At 42.7% G+C, this 20,147-nt stretch overlaps 1 protein-coding gene across 3 annotated transcripts in view; it reads left to right on the forward strand.

Annotated features, from left to right (window-relative positions):
• The window catches only part of VPS13D (vacuolar protein sorting 13 homolog D), a 94,832-nt gene that overhangs the window by 66,729 nt on the left and 7,956 nt on the right, over window positions 1–20,147 (forward strand). For all 3 annotated transcript variants that reach the window (XM_083876855.1, XM_083876856.1, XM_083876857.1), the window contains 2 exons: window positions 4,324–4,456; window positions 6,263–6,458. In XM_083876855.1, the coding sequence (XP_083732981.1) occupies window positions 4,324–4,456; window positions 6,263–6,458 (329 nt within the window). The remainder of the gene's footprint in view (window positions 1–4,323; window positions 4,457–6,262; window positions 6,459–20,147) is intronic.

Here is a 20,147-nt window from a genome sequence, read left to right on the forward strand (position 1 = left end):
AGGGTAACTCTGACACCAGAGTCTGAATCTTTATTCAAATACGAGTCTAAACCTCACAGAAAAATTCCCAATGAGTTGCCCCATTGCCCAGCAGCCCTTCCCATCACTTGCTAATGCCTGTGGAACATCCCCTTGTTTTATCTTCCCTGGCATTTCACTTCTAATTGGCAAACTGCACTGCAGAGCAGGAAGGGGCTGGTCCCAGCTGGAAATGCCTCAGGAGGAACTCACTCACTGTGCTCACTGAGGAAGCCTCTTGGTTTGGTTACAAATGGTGCAGATGGTGACAAAAGTTTGGCTTCAGTCTTTATTAAAGGAGGCCAGGAAACAAACAGTCCCAGGGGAGGGGGAAGGAGGAGCCGCTTCAGAAAGTAATTGAACATGAAGTTCATGTTGAATTACTAATGTGTGCTGAGTTCAGATTTTGTCACCTGAATCAGGGCAAAATGGAAACATTTCATGGTATGTTTGGTACATGAAAATCTTTAAATTGTTTTGCCTACAGCTGTAATTCAGTGCTATTTTCGAAATAACACAAACAAAAATGTCCCTGTTTAACATTGGGTTTACAGCTAATGGAGTTTGACTTTTAAACTATGTGCGTGGCATTTTTTTGTTTTTCCTTCTTACTAAGAAAAATACACTATTGCATTAAAATTCTGTCTACACACAAACAGGATTGCTGTTGACAATTAGGTGTCAGATTCTGTGTCTGAGGAAGGAAGGAAGGGATGTTTGAGGAAAGACTGGATTGTATTTGCAGGAAGAGCTGGGGTATTGGAGCTGGAAAGTGTGAGTGCAGCAGGGGGGTTCAGGGAAAGCTGCAAAGAGAGATTACCAGTTCTCATCAATAAATTGATTCATTCCTTCTGGCTCATTGTCCAGTCATGCACTAGAGTGTAACTTCCAAAATGTGGTCTTGAAAAATCATTTTCAGGTCTTGAGAGATTCTGTAATGAGGTTTGAATTTTGAAAACCTGTTGAGCCTTTCAGTTTTTTATAGCAACTTCTCTAATCCTTATAACCAAAGTATTTTTCCAGAAAAAACCCCTAACCTTAAACATGGTTCATAGATAGCTTCAGGTCGGTTTGTGTTTCTAGGCTATTTTTTTTTTTTTTTAAGTAACATCTACTCTAAGTTCACAACAAGGTCAAAAGTAAGTCAGTTCATGGTCACTATGTTCTGTTTAGTCTCCATATGATCAAGTCACAAGAAAGGTCGTGGGATTTCATTTTCATCCTTGTTAAAATCTACTTGTTTAGATAATTGGAGCCACTGAACTGGTTTGTCTTTAGGCTGAAAAGGAGTGTTTCAAACCGGGACATTGTGTCATTAGTGAAAAAGAAACACAGCCTTGGAAGAAATGGCAGAAAAAGGAGGGGAACTTCATTGTGGCACTGGGCCCAGAAATGAACTCTTTGTCCGGTTCTTTTTTCATCTTCAGTATCTCAGGGTTTCATAGCAGGTCTCAGCTGTCCCCTGGTGCACACCTGAGCCACGGAGGGGTTTTACTGTGGCTGCAGTGGGTGCAGAGGAGATGGTCCATGAGACACTGGCTGGTCCTGACACAATGAACTCCTTGTTCTGGGAGAGCTGTGGTCGTACAGGACACCGGGGACTTCAACACCCTGAGTGCCTTTGGCATTCCTGTGGCACCTGGTGCATTCCCCAGCCCCAGTCGAAGACACAACAAAGCTTTAAATGATCTTTCCTTCCACAAGGGTGGAGAGGATGAAGTTTGCTCACTTCTTAAAAGGAGGTACAAATGCTGATTGTAGTTGAGAGTGGTACAGGAGGTGTCCAACTACACATAATCAAAAACCAGGTAGTTTTTGGAGGAAAATTCCTTCTGGGAGCCCCTTTCTCTAATAATATCCTGAATACAAAGCAAGATTTCGGGTTTTGAAACCTTACCTCCCTCCTTCCACCAAGCTTTTGGTTTCTATCTGATTACATCAGACTAAAGGTCAGCAGATCACAACAGATTGTTTTTATTTGGTGCTTTTTGATTGACTCTCACACAGCAATGGTCATAGTCCTCAGAACAAATCCTGTTTAGACATAATGTTCCCAAGCATGTCTCCTGTCCTCCCCCACATTTTTTAAGGTGAGTGTAAGGAGTCAAAATGCTCCACACACACTCAGGTGTTTTTGGTTTCTTACCTGTGGATGTTTGCTGGAGATTAGGATTTTTTTTTTTTTTTTCTTAGAGAAATTTTCTCCCATTTGTTGCCTAAGAGATGATAATGACGATACTTAAGATTGAGACAAAAGATGTGCTGGATGAGGAGGAGGGAGAAGGATCAGCTGGCCACCCTGTTAGCTGAGGGGGCTTTCTCTTGGGAAGGGCAGAGATACCATGAGATTTTGGCCAGGGGTGAGTGAGGTGCTGGGCTCAACTCCTCGCTCACTCTGGGATCAGAGGGGAGACAGCCGGGCTATGGTTGTCACCACCACGGAGTTCTGTCTTTACTGCTTCTCCTACCGTGTGTGAGGCTTTGCTCGTAAGAGCAGCCACTGAACTGTGACCTCATCCACACCCAAGCTCACTAGAAAGGGCACTCACCATCTGCTCAGGTGCCCTGGGGAAAAACCTGGGACCCCGAGCCCCTCTGAGGGAGTGTCTCCCAGCTGTTTGTGGGAGCCCAGCTGTGGCTGCTGTTTGTGCTGCTACTTTGGGTTTCTCGCTGCACTTCACCTCGATATCCCATAGAAACACCTGGTTTTATTAGAAGGGTCGTGGGTAAAAAGGGCTTTGCCTTCAAGCGCCAGCCTGGGCTGGAGGGATGCCCCAAAGAGAGAGGGTATGAGGTAAGGGAGGTAAAGGAGCTAAGAGGGGAAAGAGTAAGAGAGAGGTAAGAGCAAGAGAGCGAGGCCCTTAATACAATACATTGTATCTCCTTTTGTGTTGAATATTCCAATTTACAGTGACCAACCAGCGCAAGATACAAAACCTACAGACTTTGTATGCAGCCTATGAGAACTGCTCTATCACCATATCATCCTGTATTCTAAACTCTAAAGACTACTTTTGTTATCTACTTTTTCCCTGATACCTTGGCAGGGTGGTGAGGGGCTGCATTCTTGGGTCCTTTTGTGTTCTATTGTTCAACCCATCTCCAGCTCATCCCTGTCCTCCTGCCTGCCATGATCACATCTCAAAGCTGCCCTTCATTTCTATTTCCCTCACAGGTTTTACATCTCCAGTATTTCTCACTAGGCAATCATACCCGCAAGCCCTTCCTGTCCCATCTTTCCCAACACACTGTGTTTGTCACCTCTGTGTTCCTGCCCCTGCCGTTCCAGCCTGCTGCTCCGAGGTTCCCACTGCAGCCCATTTTGCCCTGCAGAGGGGGCCCGGGACCAGCTGTCCCCCATGAGTTTGCAGTTTGTCCCCCTTATCCCTCCCGCCAGCTGCCCCTGCCATTAACATGTGGGGAGGGGCCGAGCCCGCCCGACAGCGCCCCCTGCAGGCTCGAGGGACTCACCGCACCCGCCCTGCCCGCCGGGGGCCATCAGCGCCCCTGCTGGCCGCGCCCGGAACTGCACCCAGGGGAAGGTGCCTGTGGCCAGAGCGGGCTGGGGCTGGGTTTGTGCTTCTGTTTGTTGTTACCATTGCTGCTCTTTGTTTGTCTTGCTATGCCTGTATAGACAAGTAAAATCCCATATCTGTTCCTGAAAGTCCTGTCATTTTGAAGTTGTAATGATTTGGAGGGAAGGCGGTCACATTCTCCATTCCAAGGGAGGTTCCTGCCGTACATGGCAGACACCTGTCCTTTAAACCAGGATAACACATCCCAGCAAAGCTGGGAATCCTGTCAGGGATCTCCCCATGTTGTGCCATGAGTGTGGCCTGGCTCCCACTTCTTCTACAACACAGCCACTTCTACCCTGAGTTACTGGAAAGAATTTAATTAGCTCTTAAAAATGTTGTTGTTTCATGACAGGCATATTTGCCTTGAAGCTTTGCATATATCTTTGCAGAGGAAAAGCTTTATATCTAAATAACATTCCTTTTAGATTTTGGGGAGTTGCTGTTGTGTCATGGCATTGCTTTTGGTACATCTTTCACAGACCTGGTTTGTTTTGGTTTGGTTACAGTAGTTGGGGCACCTCCTTGTCACCTCAGGATTCCAGTTGCATGTGTTGATGGAGTTCTGAGGTTTCTCCATGGCAAAAGGCTTGGACAGATTCTGTTATGTACCAAAATGAGTTGTATAAATGTGCATTTCACAAGTAGGATCTAGGAATTTTCTACAGTGACTCTACATAGCAGAAACACCTTTTGTTCTTCCAGTAACGGAAAAGGTCTTGTTTTGCAGTTTGCTGGGACTTTGTCAGATGGTTTGGGGAAGACCATGGATAACAGACACCAGACAGAGCGGGAGTACATCCGATATCATGCTGCCACCAGTGGAGAGCACCTCGTAGCTGGGATCCATGGACTTGCACATGGTAACCCTTTGCTGTTATTTTAATTTATGTCTCTCTTAAAAGGGATGATCCGATTGTAAATAATTGCTGGGTGTTACTGCTGGGTGTTTGCTAGAAGCCTGGGCAGTGCAGCTATCAGAGGCTTTATGCTTGAATTTCAGTGCTGGCAGGCTGGGATGGAGGCATTGTTTGGTTTTCAAGTCAACAGAAACTACATTTAATAATCAGAGTTTTTCACATGCAACTGGAAGTAAAAGCTCTTTTGCAAATTAAAATGAAAATGACAAACAAAGTTCATCCAAAACATCTATTTCTTTGTAGAAGCATGAAATACCCACACAATCAGGTTTTTTGAGGGCCAGACATTAAAAAAAAAATTAGTATGGCTGGGTTGTAGGTTTCTTATGTTTACTTTTAGTTCCAGAAACCTGAGTTTCATTAGAATCAGTAAATCAGTTTAAAATTACATTTCACCAGTTGGGTTATTTTGTGGGTTTTTTTCAGTATACTAAGAACTAGAGACATTTATTTGTGTAAAGGGTAGTGGACTAGTTTTAATTTGGCCAGAACTTCACATCGATTTAGTTCATGATTTATCTGTTGAAGAAGGTTAAATCAATACAAGCCAAGTTTAAATCAAATATTTATATTTTGCATCATCTTGGCTCAGTTTGTTTAAATGTTATTCTCACAATGTAACTGTTGCAGCCTGTGCAAAGCTGATTTGGCTTTCACTAAAAGAGGATCTTTTCTATGCTGAGAAAAGTCTTTTTGCTTTGGTCATACAAAGACACTACACTGTAGGTGTGAAATGTATCATGAAAGGCTCCTCTCACACCAGTGTGCTGAACAGTTTGACATAAATTGGTAAAAACACAGGAAATCCAAAATATGTGAATCTTTGCTGAAAAGTCCATTATAAAAGCACTTCACTGTGTTGTATTATCCAGTAATTAGTGTGACTCTTCTAGTCCTAAGTCTGTGGCATTTTTAAATGCTTCCCATTCAGTTTTTTGAAAAAATAAAGGAACTGCTAATTACTACATTTCAACAGACAGGATTTAATCATAAACTATAGTTACTCAAGAGAAGAGATTTAAATACTTTGTGCTTCTTGAGTTTGGCGGTTTAGATCTGCCTGGTCTGTACTTGAGTTACAGACCTCAGAGGAGCCCTTGGCTGCTGGAAACTGAGCAGGTGAATGCTTGAGCTGGGCACTAGAAACTGATATTTTAATCATGGAGATATGAAATCTCCAAAGTGTGTTCACAGACAATGTGAACTGTTCCAAGTCTGTTGAAATCTCAGTAGGTGCTTGGTTTCTCAGAGCATCGAGGTTCTCAGGAAGGGCAATGTGCACAGAAATGTCTGTCAGCAGCATCATAGTTAAAGTCACTTAAACTGACTTTAAAGACAGTTAAAGTGCCAGTTTTAATTAATTGACTTTGTCCAGTGGAGAAATGCACTCTGTTGTTTTCTGTCTCAAATTGTACCAGCTTTTGTGGTGATTGAATTTTTTCACATCCTAAGTAACTATTTAACCTGGGCAATAAGTGAGGACTCGTGGTGTAAGTGCAGCTGTATGAACCAGTGTAGAAACACTTTTAAACACACATATTTAATGATTAATTAAATCTTTTTCTGTGGAATAATATGGTCTGTACATATGCATACTGCATATACAAAGTATAAAGTTATTGGTTGAAAGTTTGTGTATTAAATTAAATGCACAATAAACCATGTAGGCAGAGAGCACGAGGTGGATGAGATTCTCTAAGTTCTAGAACCAGTAATTTTGGACTTCTCTGCTACTCTTGTCATTTCCAGGTATCATTGGAGGATTGACAAGTGTCATAACATCGACAGTGGAAGGAGTGAAAACGGAAGGAGGGGTCAGTGGTTTCATATCTGGCCTGGGGAAGGGGCTGGTGGGCACCGTCACCAAACCCGTGGCCGGAGCGCTGGACTTCGCCTCGGAAACCGCGCAGGCAGTGAGGGACACGGCCACCCTGAGCGGCCCCAGGTCAGCACCACTTGCTATTTCTGATCAATAATGCTGTAAAACTGTGTGTTAATGCCTGCTGCCACTTCTGGACTGATGATCCTTCCTCAGGCAAAGCAACCATAATCAAAGTTAACATGAGCGGTTATCAGCCCATTTCATTCCATTTGCTTTTCGTTTAATAGACGGCATTTGTTGATACTCTAGCAAGAGTGAAAAGCTGCAACATAAAATAGGAATTCTTAATTTACACCATTAGATGAAGGAAAAATTTTTAGAAAGGCTATATGTAGTAAGACTAAACTTCTACCACTGAATCCTCACACAGAGTTGAAATGAAGGAGTTGTCCCTGCTCGACCTCCAGCTTCCATTTTCACTGTAGAAAAACAGCTTTTGGAAGGTTTGAAGAGTTCTGTCATCAGTATAAGTGCCACTATGTTTTAATTTTTATTTTGTGCAAAGTTCTCAGTGATGCTAGGGGGTGGCTGTGTGCCCTTATGTGCATGTGCCCATCCTCCTGTGGCTGTGACATCAGGACAGATGCTTTGGCTTCTTCCTGTGCTCAGTTACTGGTGTAACATGGGCTCAGCAAAGTAACAAAGGTTTTCCTTAAAATAAATAAGTGTTCATTAGTACTGACTGTGAGTGTGGCAGAGGGAAAGGACCCAAGATCTGAAAGGGCTTCTGTGAGAGAAGAGACTTTGTGCTCTTTGTGGCCAAGACTTTGCTTTGTATTACTATGCCAAAAAGTCCTCTTGTATATACATGAGACCTGTGTGCTGAAGAAGTGAAAGAAAACTCTAAGTAAGTTTTGTTGTCAGGAAACTTGGAGAAAAATGTTTGAAAAATGTTGGGGTTTTTGCTTGTTTTATCTTTCCATTTGGCTTTTCCATTTCCTGTGTTTTATTATGCCACTCTTGAAATTCTTAAGGGTCTGCATCAGGGTTTCAGTAAACAATAAGTCTGATGAAGTGTAAGTGAGGTGCAGGAAGCCTGAAGAATGACCCTAGGTGGGCTTTGTTCTGAAAATGGAAGTCTGTACACGTGTGTCTTACATATTTGAGACTTACCCTGATTTGTAAAACCAAGAGGTCAAGGATTGAAATTTAGTAAGTGTATTTGCATGCACAAAATTAAACGAGAAGTCTGAGTGCATCCCTGAGAAAATTCAGTGGTTTGCTTGTGGTTATCTTAATTTTGTGAGTGCACAGGTTGACTGATTTATGTAAAGGTGGGGAGAAGCACACCTGCCTGTGCTGTTAGCTGGATTTCTGGTTGAGCTGTGTGTCTATTGTAATTTGTTTCAAGAAACACATATTCTTAAAATTCATGTTTTGGCATGCTTCTGTGAGATACAGCCTGTACGGTGTAGGTGTTATCAACAATTTCCAAACTGAACAGCAGCTGGGGAGGGCAAGAGGATCTCCAGCCAGCCTGATCTTGGGCTTGTGTTTCCTTTGGGAAATATTTCTCTTTGCCTTGTTGACTGTCAGATAAGAGAAGGGGTTAAGACAGATGAGCTGAACCATGTTTTTCCTTCCATTAGATTTTGAAATCTTGTCACAGATGAGCACTGTGAAATGACGTTAGTGTCAACACACAGTCTGTCAAGTTTCTGACCCAACAACCTTTTACAAGAGGAAAGAAAAGAAAAATGGGGAAAAAGCCCCAAACTTTCTCAGGTTTTTCAGTTACTACAGTTTTCCAGTCTACAAAAGTCTGATCAAAACTTTTTTAGCCAAACAAATGTGCTTGAGAATTTGTAAGGCTGGGGGTGAAGGTGGGACCAAACTGCCACCTCCATCTGTAATCAACCTTGCATTCATGTTTTGTTTGGTGTGAGGGTTTTATGTGCTGATCTAATGGAGGAGCCAAATTGTTCTTTTGGGGGTTTGAAAAGCCCCACACGACAAAGGGTTTGTCTGTTTTCTGGGCTGCCGTGTCCCGCTCTCCGCGTTTGTAACTGCTCAAGTATTTGTGGTTTGGAACCGGAGGAGAACAATGTTCCAAGGCCGAGCTGCTGGCTCTGCCTGGAGCCTGCTGGGCTCTGTGGGCTCTTCCAAGCTCAGCACAGCAGAGCAGCCTTCCCTGATGGATGTGGCTGGAAATTCGTGGCAGGAGCTGATGTCCAGTGTAGTTTTGAGCACCTGAAGACTGAGTTCATGAGTGTGGCAAGAGCTGTTTGACCTTAACCCTGTGCATGTTGCTGGTGCTGCTGCAAAGCTGACTCAGCCAGTTAATTGCAGTTGCATTTAAATAGCAGGATACGGAACTGTAAATTATAGGCCCCTTGCAATTCTCTAATTACATGGTTTGAATTTTAAAAAAAGCTCTGAATTTCAGCTGCTTTATTTTAACCATTGGATCAGATCTGAGTGGGATGAAGAATTTTAATTGAGGTTGTTGGCTTTCCTAAAAGACACAGTCTAATTCCAGCAAAGTTCTGAATGGAATGGAACAGTCTGCAGCATGTATTCCTGTGATCAGGCTACGTGGACATGAGTCTTTTTTTGTCTTCAAATGTGTTGATTTGTGTTGGAACTCCTGCAGCTGGCACACACCATGTGTTGGGAACATGGAGCCAGACCAGCATGATTCAGGCACAGGTGATGACTTTAGACCTTAAGGGGGTAGTTCCAAAGGTGATCGGTTTAAAGGGTAAGAAAATATTTTTTGAATCTGACTTTAGGCTGCACTTTTTCAAGGCTAATCTTATAAACTTATTATCTAAACCTAGAGATGCCCTACTACTTCTAAATTTAATGCAGAAGAGAGCATAAAGCAGTTGGTGAAAGTGCAGCACACATCCAGTTTATAAATGCCTATGATTTGATACCTTTATTGAGAGGGTTTTATGTGTTCCAAGTACTCTAGTGTCACATACAACAGTTCTGATTATTTCCATATTTTTCATATACTGCCAAAAGTTTTAAAGCCCGGTTCAAAACAGGAAAGCTGTTATGTCTCTGGATATGCTTGGAGAGCTCTCGCCTAGAAACGTGTTTTACGTCCTGGTGCAGCACAAGTAAAGAACATTTATATTTAGATGTGTGTCTAACCTAACAAGTAGTGCAGGAAACTGTCTTTATGGCTTTCTCTCAGGCTTCTGCCAGGTCAGTGCAAGTTTAAGATTATTCTTGGACTGTTGCTGTGAGGGTTTGTGTTCTTTTCTGAGCCACAATGTGAAAATTAGAAGTAGATAACTCTGTGACCTCCCCAATTATGATGAATTCTGTCCATAAACTAGACTGTTATTAGTAAAGAGTAGTTTAAAATTGGAAAGCCATTAATGGTCACAGAAAATTGTTATATAAATATTTGATTCTTTTAAATGTACTTCATGTGGAAAGCAGCAATCTGTGCTGGTTGTTCCTTTGCTCATGACTTGGAGTTGTACTGTGAGGTTGCAAAGTTTGACGCAATGTCAAAAGCAGATGATTACAATTTAAATTTTTTTGCCTTTTTGCATTCATCTCTCTCTTAGCTGTGATTTGTGTTGTGAGGTCAAAAGCAGTGTGGTTGAGAGCATGAGTATCAGTGACACTGAGCAGAAGTAGGAAATCTGTACCTAATTGTATGGAGACCAACTCGGCCAACATACTGCCACGAGGTTCTCAGGTTTGACAGATAAATATTGCTTGAACCTTTACACTTCTGTATGTGCCCCAGACTTGGTCATGACCTTGGATTTGATCTAGATCTGACTTTCCAAGTCTCTACGATAATGTCAAGTCATTTATGGGCCCTTCTGGTCAAGGGGGTGTTGTTATTCTCCTGGTAAGCCCTTTCTAAGGCTTTCCTAGATCCCAGAGAGGAAATCTATTTATCAGTCTGATCAATAAATTACTTAAGCAGTGTGATTTCCTTCATATCCTTTTTTCATTTTCCCAGTGGAATAACAGGTCTCCATGATAATCTGTTTTCTTTGAGCAGATTTGTCCATTCCTCTCCCTGTTGCACAGCTGTAGCCATGGGCTTTTCCTCACTGTCAGCCCAATCTCTTGTGTTCTGCCACTGTCCAACTGGATTTTATGGTTTACATTCTTCTGTCATTAGCTGATGTCCAGATTGTTCCCCTGCCTTTGTGGAGGTTCTCTGGAATCCCCCACATGCAGGTTCCCATCTGTGTGGGGTGAAAAGGGCCCATCATCCCCCTGCACTGGAACAGGCTGTGCTCTGTGAGCCACAGAATTGTCTTGGTTGGTTTTACTGCAATATCCCATTGCAAACTGATGCCCATTTTTCTGCTTGCTCTTTTGCCTCGAGAAGTTTTATGTTTTGTTTGATTTTACTGCTTTGCAGGTATCTCGTTGCCATTTCATGTTTGCATTCTGGATTACTTTTCCCCAGAAATGCAAGGTTGTAGGTTGAATCCCATTTCATTTCCTGTCATATTTCTGACCTCTTCACGTCCTTCAGTATTTCAGTGTCCTCCAAATATAGTTTTACATGACTAGATTCTTGTAGTTAAGCAAACCTGTGTTTGTGTCTGCACGTTTTGCAGCACCTCAGTAGATGCTTTTTTTTCTATGACCAGTCTCACCTGCTTGGTATTCTTCTGTTAGGTTTTATTTTATCACTGGTAGTTTTCTGTAGTTCATGTGGAGATCCTGGCATTGTTCTAGAAGTGTCTACTCTTGCCTGTGGCATAAGTAAATGTGGATTTCCGTGTGGGAGAAGCAGTTCCCCAAATGCAGCCCTGTTTCTCTTCAGTGTGGCTGATAAAATCTCAAAACCTTAATTTCTCTCTGAAAATGCACCTCAGATAACTTAGTGTCTTAACTAGAAAGAGACAATAATCCACCATCTAAGACCTAAAATGATTTCTAAATAAGTGAACCTGCCCTTTGGTATGAACAGAAAGTGATTCTCTGTTCCTTTTTCTATTTAAGGAGTGCTTCTTTCTTCATGAGACACTTTTGGCTTCTAGTTGGTTCTCTTTTCTGCAACTGTCTTGTAAGAATGTGTTAGGTTTTCTTCTTGTTTCTACTCAGATTTTATTTTGCAGAAGTCCCTTGCTGTGCATCAATAAACTAGTAGCGCTTTTTGTCAGTCAAGTACTGATTATGTTTGCCTGGGAGTGGAATCTGTCAAGATTGCTTTGCATGTTCAGTCTTCCTAAGGGGAAAGTCAACTTCCCCTTAAAGCTCTCTGGAAGGAATTCAAGCAGCTGAGGCTTGTGGTGACTGTTCTGGAGTGCCCAGGGTCAGGAGAACTGAGGGTGGACTGCGATGCCACCCCACATTTCTGCACTTCTGAAGCTCAATGTACTCATACAGTGGCTAAGCTAATAGTATTTCAAGAAATAAAAATAAAAATTTCAAAGTGATGCAACTTTAGAAATAAAGTGAAATCAAGCTCAAGTACCTCTGTATGAGAATGAAATACAGAGGGGCAGTTTTTCTTCCTTTTTTGTGTGTGCCCTCCTCCAGCATTGACAGGCTGGGCATCTCACAGTTTGTTCTCTTTGCCCTCCCCCCTGGAACAAAGAGCTGAAGGACAATTTCTTGGGATTACAGGCTCTGTTCTTCACAATAAAGCAGGATTTGCTATGCATGACTGAAGACATGATGCATGTAGTTAGTTTTCATTGGGTTTCTTTTGTAACCCACAGGATACAGTAAAAGCAGGATGAGGCTTTAAAACATTGAGTTTGTTTAATCATATTTTATTACAGAGTCAATAACTCTAGAGTCTCATGTATAAAAATGTCACAGTTTCTAGAACAATACATTGCCCATTGTTTGTGCCCAGCAAAAGTCCAGATGATTTGGAGAATCCAAACTGCACTGACACATCTCCCTTTCCTTTTTGGAGGGTTGAGCAGGATTGGTGCCCAAACTCTTTAACACATTTTTGTTCATTACTGCAATACCCACTGCACATTTAAATAATGTTTCCAGGAGGCTGTTCCTAGGGATCAGTACTACTAAATGCCATTTATGTTTAGAATACTCAGTTGTCTGCAGTCTATTGTCATTGTCCCCTTTTCTGAACCTTACTCAGTTTAACTCTTTGGATGGAATGGAAGTAAAACCCATGGTGTTTGGACCTAGAGAAGCAACATAATCCTACATTACTCTTATATTGATGTGGCTTCTTTCACATCTGCCTATAGGAATATTTTTATGTAATTGGAGGGTTTTGGAAAAAAAGAGCAATTACGGGCTTGCATTAGTCATACAGGTCTTACACTTTACATATGTTACCTTGATTAGTCTCTGAGGCTTATGAGCTAGATTTGGAGTTGCAGGGTATGAGACAGGAAAACCCCAAAAGAACCCCCTTACCTGTTTGTAAAAAGATTTTTTTTTTTTCAAGCTCAAGGGTTTAAGTTGCTGAGGCAGTTCAGCTTCCTCACATTGTCCTTTTGGGCTTTTATCCACCCTGCATTTAAGGAAGAAGCTGTAGATGGTTTAAATTCCAGCAAGGAGGGCTAAACCTTTAATAAAGATTTGTGTAACTTTTTGTGTTTAAGCCTTTTTGCTTTGCCATGACAGAATGTATTAAACTGAACAAAAACCTGGCTTAAGAAAATGGTGCAGGCACTGTGTTCTCCAGTGATGACATGTCTGTTGGCATTAAACAGGGAGTCTTTGTGAGGGACTGGCTGTCATTCTAAATCCCAGCATTGATTCTGTGAGTAAGAAGGATTTCCCACTAAAACATTAGTGTTTAACTTGACATTTGAGGGCAGAAAGATACCCTGGATGCTTTTAGACTCTGGTCAAGGGACAGAGGCACTGGGAGGGAGTGTTGCAAGGGGAGGACAGACAGTGAAGATGGAAAACATTGAAATGAGCAATGTTGAAGAGTTTCCTGAGCATAAAATAAGAAATTGTCTCCTTCTTTAGATGTCCATTCATTACTAGCAATAAATAATTTCAAAAGGATGAATGAATGCAGAGTTCCCACTGTGGTGGCCTCCACAATCCCCAAATATTTACTAGTGCCCTGATGTTAAAAGTAAGGGCAGGTGCATTTCCATCCCTGGTGAAAGGTGCTGCATCCAGTGAGCCATGCCCAGCTCCTGTTAAACTGCTGCCTGGGCTGGGTTCAGTGCAGAAATCTGAGTTCAGATTGATGTTACTGTGTGCAGTAACCGGTCTGGAAAAGGTGTGAGTTAACGAGGGAAATGTGTTGTGTGGTATGAGTCTGGTCAGGTATGAAAGGAGAGCTGGCTGAAAATGGACATTGTGGGCACAGAGCTTGCTCCCTTTCCAGTGCAACACTTCTGGAGGCCATGGGAAAGTTTCTTGGGGCACACACACATTTGTAGTAGGTGACTAATGTTTTCCAGTTCAGTTAAATCCAAGACACTGTAACATTGGCCTGGCATAGTCTATCAGAAATAGAAGCAATTATGAACTTCCTTCTGAAAAGAGCAGATAAATCCTTTGTTGGATTTACCACAGATTTATTCTACTACTTAAACTTTGTGTGACATGAAATATTTGCTTCACAAAGTGGAATTCTTACTCTGTGCGCCCACTTCACAGTATTTAGCTGTTAACTCAAAGGAATGCAGCTAGACAGGGAGAAAGTTTTATGTCTTCTGGAAATACTTGTATTTCTAGAGCCTGCATGTCTGTCTAATTATCTTCTATTTCATCCAAAGCTTTAGGACACAAAGGCCAAAAATTAAAAGGAGCACTTTTTACTGTTTTGTTCTGCCATCAGTGTCAGTCTTAGATCACAGTATCTCTGCTAAAGGATTCCACTGTCTTGGTGTATTTTGTGTGACACTTGCCTTGGGTGGAAACAGTTCCAGAGAGCTGCAGATTTAATTAGTCTGCATTGGTGCCTCCTAGAATAGAATTGGAGAGTCTTTGGAAAAGACAAAAATTACATTCATGCATGACCATCAGCAGAACCATCTAACAGGTCATGGAAGATTGGGCCATAAAGTATTTGCAGTTCCAATTCACCAATCTGCCTGCTCAGAACGAGGTGGGGTAAGTTGGGAGCATCTGCCCACCAGGAAGGAACAAAGGCTTTATTCAAGCCAGACGTGTCTGCTGGGATGTGCCAGGACAGGCTGTGGCCAATGTCAGGCTTGGCCCCCAGCACCGAGAAACAGCTCGTACACATTCTGTGAGTTTTCATCATCTCTTCTGGCCCTTTCTCTGGGGTTTTCTCTTCATAAAAACAGCAGGAAAGATGAAACTGGTGTAGTGCAATAAGCGTGTAGGGTTTGTTTATGCATTTATTTCTAAGGCACAAATGGCAGGAGCTGCTCACCAGTGTGGTGCCTGTGTGACCTGCTGGCCTGAGACAGCTGTGCTGGTGCCACGGGGGTGAATCTGGTACAGCAGCTCTGGGGGGGCTTCTGGGGAATGTCTTAATAGTGGTGAAGGTAAGGAGGGATATTTTGTGTGCTGAAGACAGAGTCTACAGGTACCTTCTATTTCCTGAACAACTACTGAGAGTCCTTGGGGTTTTCCATGTGTGTATTTGCTTCTGTTGTGCAGATTTGGAATAGTCTGTCCGTTTGCCTTCCTTGGTGCTTTTGCCTTGAGATCACATTAGAGGTTTCTTACATCCTTAGTTTGTGATCTTACCCTGGTTTCAGCTTGGATAGAGCTAATTTTTTCCCAGTAGGTATTAGAGTGCTGTGTTTTGGATTTGGAATGAGAACAGTGTCAGGAGTGGGATCAGGAAGTTCCCTTTATTTACAACAGGAATAAAGCTCTGAGTAGAGAGTGTCTGAGCATACTCAGAGGTGGATTTTTTTTTCATCTTCAGACCAAGTATTAAAATGTAGGAAATGCCTATTTTAGACAAAATAAAATTATTCTCTCTGTACTGTATGTCCAGTATTTTTGTGTCTTACTAGAATTTTTTGCTACACCATAAATACTGAGCTCTCTGAGGTTACTCCATGTGTTTGAAGTGGTGGAAATACTGAACTGTGTGGCCGTTTGCACTGGCAGGTTATATTTTCAAACAAAGAGACATAGCATTGCTTTAAAACTAATACCACTTTTAAGCAGTGTTTTAAGACAGCTTAGCCAAGGTTCAGATTTATGTAGCAATTACAGGCCTGCCTGAAAGCAGCAGAGCTGGAGGTGCTCAGGTGCAGCCCGGGCTGTTTACCTGTTACTAGACAGACTTTCCCCTTTGTCATTATTAACATGAGGTTTTGTGTTCAGTCCCAGGCCGGAACGGTAGATGGGAGCCCAGGGCCTGCTGGGATGGGGTTTTACACTTGTGCTGTCCTTTTGCCCTTCCCCTGAACTCTTTTCATTTCAGTCATGAGCAAACAGTCAGTGCCTGAACTAACAACCCCGCAATCCTCCAAAGCACGCTCCTTACAGTACCAAACAAAGGGAGGCCCGCGTGGGCCGGCCCAGGCCAAGGAATGCAGCTTCGGGGTTCTGCTCCATAAATTTAACCAGCACGACAAAAAGGAGATAATATGAGCCTTCGTGATGATCTGAAAGGGGGAGGTTTGTGTCCCATTGATTGCGGTCTGGCCCAGCGCCAGCCCCAAGCCTGACCGACAGTTGAACCATATCGTTAAGGCGTGTAATACAGCTCGAGTCTTGTACAGCAGCCAATGAGTACATATCCAGAGGGCAAAAGTTTATAAAGAGTCGAGGCTGTCCTGTTTAACCCTCTCACACTGCCTGTAATATACACTGCTGCCATTCACAAATAGGCACTTTGCTATTAAAATGTAAACCTTCTACTTTTCTGTACTTGGAAAACACACACGTGTGTCTGATTTCTAATGTGCAGCAGATTTATAAAGTGATCCTGGAAAAATATGTAAAACTGATCTTTTTTTTTTTAACAACAACAAAAAAAATCCAACCCACTTCTATTTCAGCACTGCTTCATCCATAGTTACTTTTTTGTTCAGAGACGTCTTCTGGGTTGTTCTGCAAACTCTTTCATACAGATGGAGCTATTTATTGCCTTGATGTCACCTCATTTAGCATGTGGCTGGTATTTTTATAGATAATTTTTTCACCTAATGTTGCTGTTAACATGTGGAATGCTCTTTATCAGTTTTGTAAGTACAGCCAGTTGATCTGAATTGTTCTTGCAACTGCAAACTTTAAAAATCAAAACAAACCTCGTGAGTAGCTTTTTGTTGGGTGAGGTTTGTGCCAGAGCCCTTTGCTGTGCCTGTTGCAGCCCCAGTTGTAGGAACTGAGAAATATAAAAGGGGGGTCAGAAAGAGAAGAAACATCCAATCGTTAGAGTTGATTGACACAGTCCTTCATGCACAGCCAGAGTCACTGTGGTGATGCTGGGTAGGGCCCCTGGTTTGTTGTTTTGTTGTTTTGTTTTTTTTTTTTCCCCAAGTAGATTTGTTTTCCCAGAAAAGCAGGAATACAATGTGGAAGCATTTCTGTTAGATTGCAGTATTTTACTCTCAAAGTGACATGTTTGCATTTGCTGCAACTGGATATTGCTTGACCAGTATTGACAGGACCATTATATAAATGTGACTCTCCATCCCTGGCAGTGTCCAAAGCCAGCTGGGACTGGACTTGGAGCAGCCTGGGATAGCAGAGGGTGTCCCTGCCCATGGCAGGGGGTGGAATGGGGTGAGCTTTAAGGTCCCTTCCAGCCCAAACAAGTCTGGGATTCCATGGGCACAGACATGAGAGCAGAGCTCCATCTGCTACAGGCCCTGCCTGGCAGCAGAGAGTATTTAATGTTTTAAATCCTTGCACAGTGCCCTGAGGCTGAGCAGTGTTATGGTCCTGGACACTTTGGTTTCACTCAGGCTTCTGTTCTCAGACAGGTGTTTGCAGGAAATCCCTGCTGAAAACCATCTTTTACATCGAGTCAGAAGGTGAATGGGGGCATTTTTCAACACATTGGTTGGACAAGAAACTCTTTAAGGTGACAGCTGCATTCATCCCTGTAATCAGTACAGGAAGAGTCTGGGGGAAATTGGAAGCTGGGATGGCAATGTTATGTTTTGTCAACTTAAGCTTGATGTTACCAAAGTGCTTGAGAAAGTAAGTTTTGCTGCACAGCTGTTACAGGCAGAGGTGGGGCAAGTGCCAGAAGTTGATGCCCAGAGTGCAGCTGGTGTCAGTGCTTTGTCTGCTGTGCAAGCTCACACACCTTGTCTAGATGCTGGGTTTGTAATATGGATGTCAAAATTAAGTTGTGTCTTAATTAATCTCTTCTCAATTCCTTTTGAACTTGGAGCCTGATGAGGTTATGTGCAATTGCAAACCCAGGGAATAATTCTTAAATTTTGTTTTGATCTGCTGTACAAAAGAACAGGGAAGAGGGAGAAAAGATCTATCTCCAAGAAACTGGCAGGAACAACTTCCATGATAAACAGTTGCTCCTTGAGCATGCTGTACTCTCCTAAAGGCATGTCGGGTCAGCTAAAGGTCTGCAGCATCTGAGCTGGGAGATCCCTCCAAAGAGGAGGGATTTGACTGTAAGTGGGAGGTTTTAACCCCAGGCACCATTTATTTGCATGTTTCTGCCTGAAACTAGCATTTTGGGAACACGTTTAACAAGCACAATATATTCCATGCATTTGCTGGAATAAACGGCGCATATGAGCTTCCTCAGATCTGCAGTCAGCAGGGAGCTGTCTGGCTCGTGATTTTACACATTCTTGCATCTAACTGAGACATTCTGATGCCAAATCCAGCACTCAACTGACTGCACCATGTGTGCATTTTAACACACCTTAACAGCATCTGTGTTGGAACCAGTGAATGAATCCCATGGTGGAGTTTTGCCGGATCTCTGGGATTAGGGACCTGCCTGTTGGGAACTGCACCCCAAAGTCCAGCACAGGGTGGGAGGCAACTGCACTGACCCCTTGAAACAGAGCACCAGTAGAATCCCCAGGGAACAGGGAGTCTAGATTGCCACATGTTTTCCTGAAATTAGGCCCAAGGCATTAAATGTTCCCAGGCGCTGAGAACTGGCACATCAAAAACCTGCTGTCTCTCCCCTTCTGCTCAGTAAATTTATGGAATATTCCTGCTCATCACATGGGTTCAGCACATGGAACAAAGTTCAGTGCATCAGTGAAGAAAGAATTGTGGAAATAGTGGATTTTTAGTGCTGTGCAGAGGTGTGATGTGCACTACAGACCCCATTACAAGTGGCACAAGTTTTTCTCATTTGTTATCCATGTGTTCCCAAGCTATGGCTGCAGCTTTGAGTTTGCCGCTGGGATGGCTGAGTTTTCAGCTCCATTTTTAAGGCATACATTGTTCAGCATGTAATTGGTTCTGGTACTCCCAAGTGTGCTTTGCACAGTGTCCTCCCATCATGTCTGTGGCACAAGCACCGTCCTCATTCTGCATTTCATGGAAATCATGTACATGGGATGGTGATCCTCATGGAAGGCTGCAGGTCCAAGTCAGTCTGGAACTCAAGCAAGTGGACCACGTATTTTAGTTGTTTATTTTATGGTAGAAGATAAAGATTATTCCTCCCTTAATTTATCAGATCATGTCACTTTTAATGTCTGAAATGCACTGAAGCCTCCTCAGACAAAGCACTCCCTGTATTTAGGAAACAGATTTTTTCCAGAGCCAGTAATAATTTGATTTTATTATTTCTTTAAAATACCAGCAGCTTTTGAATTCTGTCTTACATTACCTGCCATTTTCCTTTGTTTGAATTAAGATTGTTTTATAATTATTTCAAGGGGATAAAAATCATTGCCAGGCTGGAAGTCAGTATGCCAAGCTACAGCCCAGAGCAGGCTTTTGTCACTAAATTTTATGCAGACCTGAAAAAAAATCGAGTTTACAATGGAAACCCTGATTTTAGCTGCACCAGAACCAGCAAATTACTGCTTAACTGGGCTGGGATAACAAGGTGGTGAGATTGGACCTTGACTGGTGACAGTTGCTGAAGTTTTGGTAGCAAGAATTGGGTATGGCTGAAGGAAATGATTCCTAGAGAGTTTGGGGGGGAGCCCTGGGGCTGAAGGGTCCCTTGGGTGGGAGCCCATGGCCAGGATCACCCCAGGGTGTGGCCACAGGGCAGGCAGGAGCTGCAGCAGGTCAAGTCTGTGAGGAGCCTGGGCCATTCAATACTGGGTCCAGGTGCCAAAATTTTATCTCCTTGCACTTAGAGCTGTTGTTTGTGCAGGATTTGGGGTGTGCATGCTCAGGCTGGGTTTTTCAACAGATCTGTGGTTTCCAGTGCTGTTCCCATACCCAGATGAGAAATCCCCCAGATACACATTTTAAATGAAATCCAGTCATTACTGTGATGGTCATGGGGTTTTGTCCATGTTGGTTTTTCTCAGAAGTTGCTACATTTCCTAAAGTTGTGTTATGATGAATAATTATTCTGGGTGTGATACTGAGGAAACTGAAAGATGAAAATTTGTAAATAATTTCTAAATCATTTTAGAATAGGGATGGTTTGTTTTAGCAGACCAACATCTTTTAATATACAAAGTTTGAAGTCTTCTGAATTTTATTTTTTAATGTTTTTGTCAAAGTACTCAGGGTACACTATAGGGAAATTTTTTAGGTCCAAGAGACCATCAAAGATCAGTAACAGTTGTTGTTCTCAAAACCACTGTGTATTTATGCATCGCTGCAGGAATCACATCTACAGACCTGATGGTGGGAATCTGATGGGATGTGGGATTGGTACCTGATAGGGGCAAACATGGAGTGAAGGAACAAGGACAGGTGATTCTGGAAAACATGTGGTGTCTCTTGGAGAGTTTTCTCAACCCAAATTGGTCA

Source organism: Zosterops lateralis, assembly GCF_965231275.1.
Source record: "Zosterops lateralis genome assembly, chromosome: 22".
Classification (NCBI taxonomy): Eukaryota; Metazoa; Chordata; class Aves; order Passeriformes; family Zosteropidae; genus Zosterops; species Zosterops lateralis.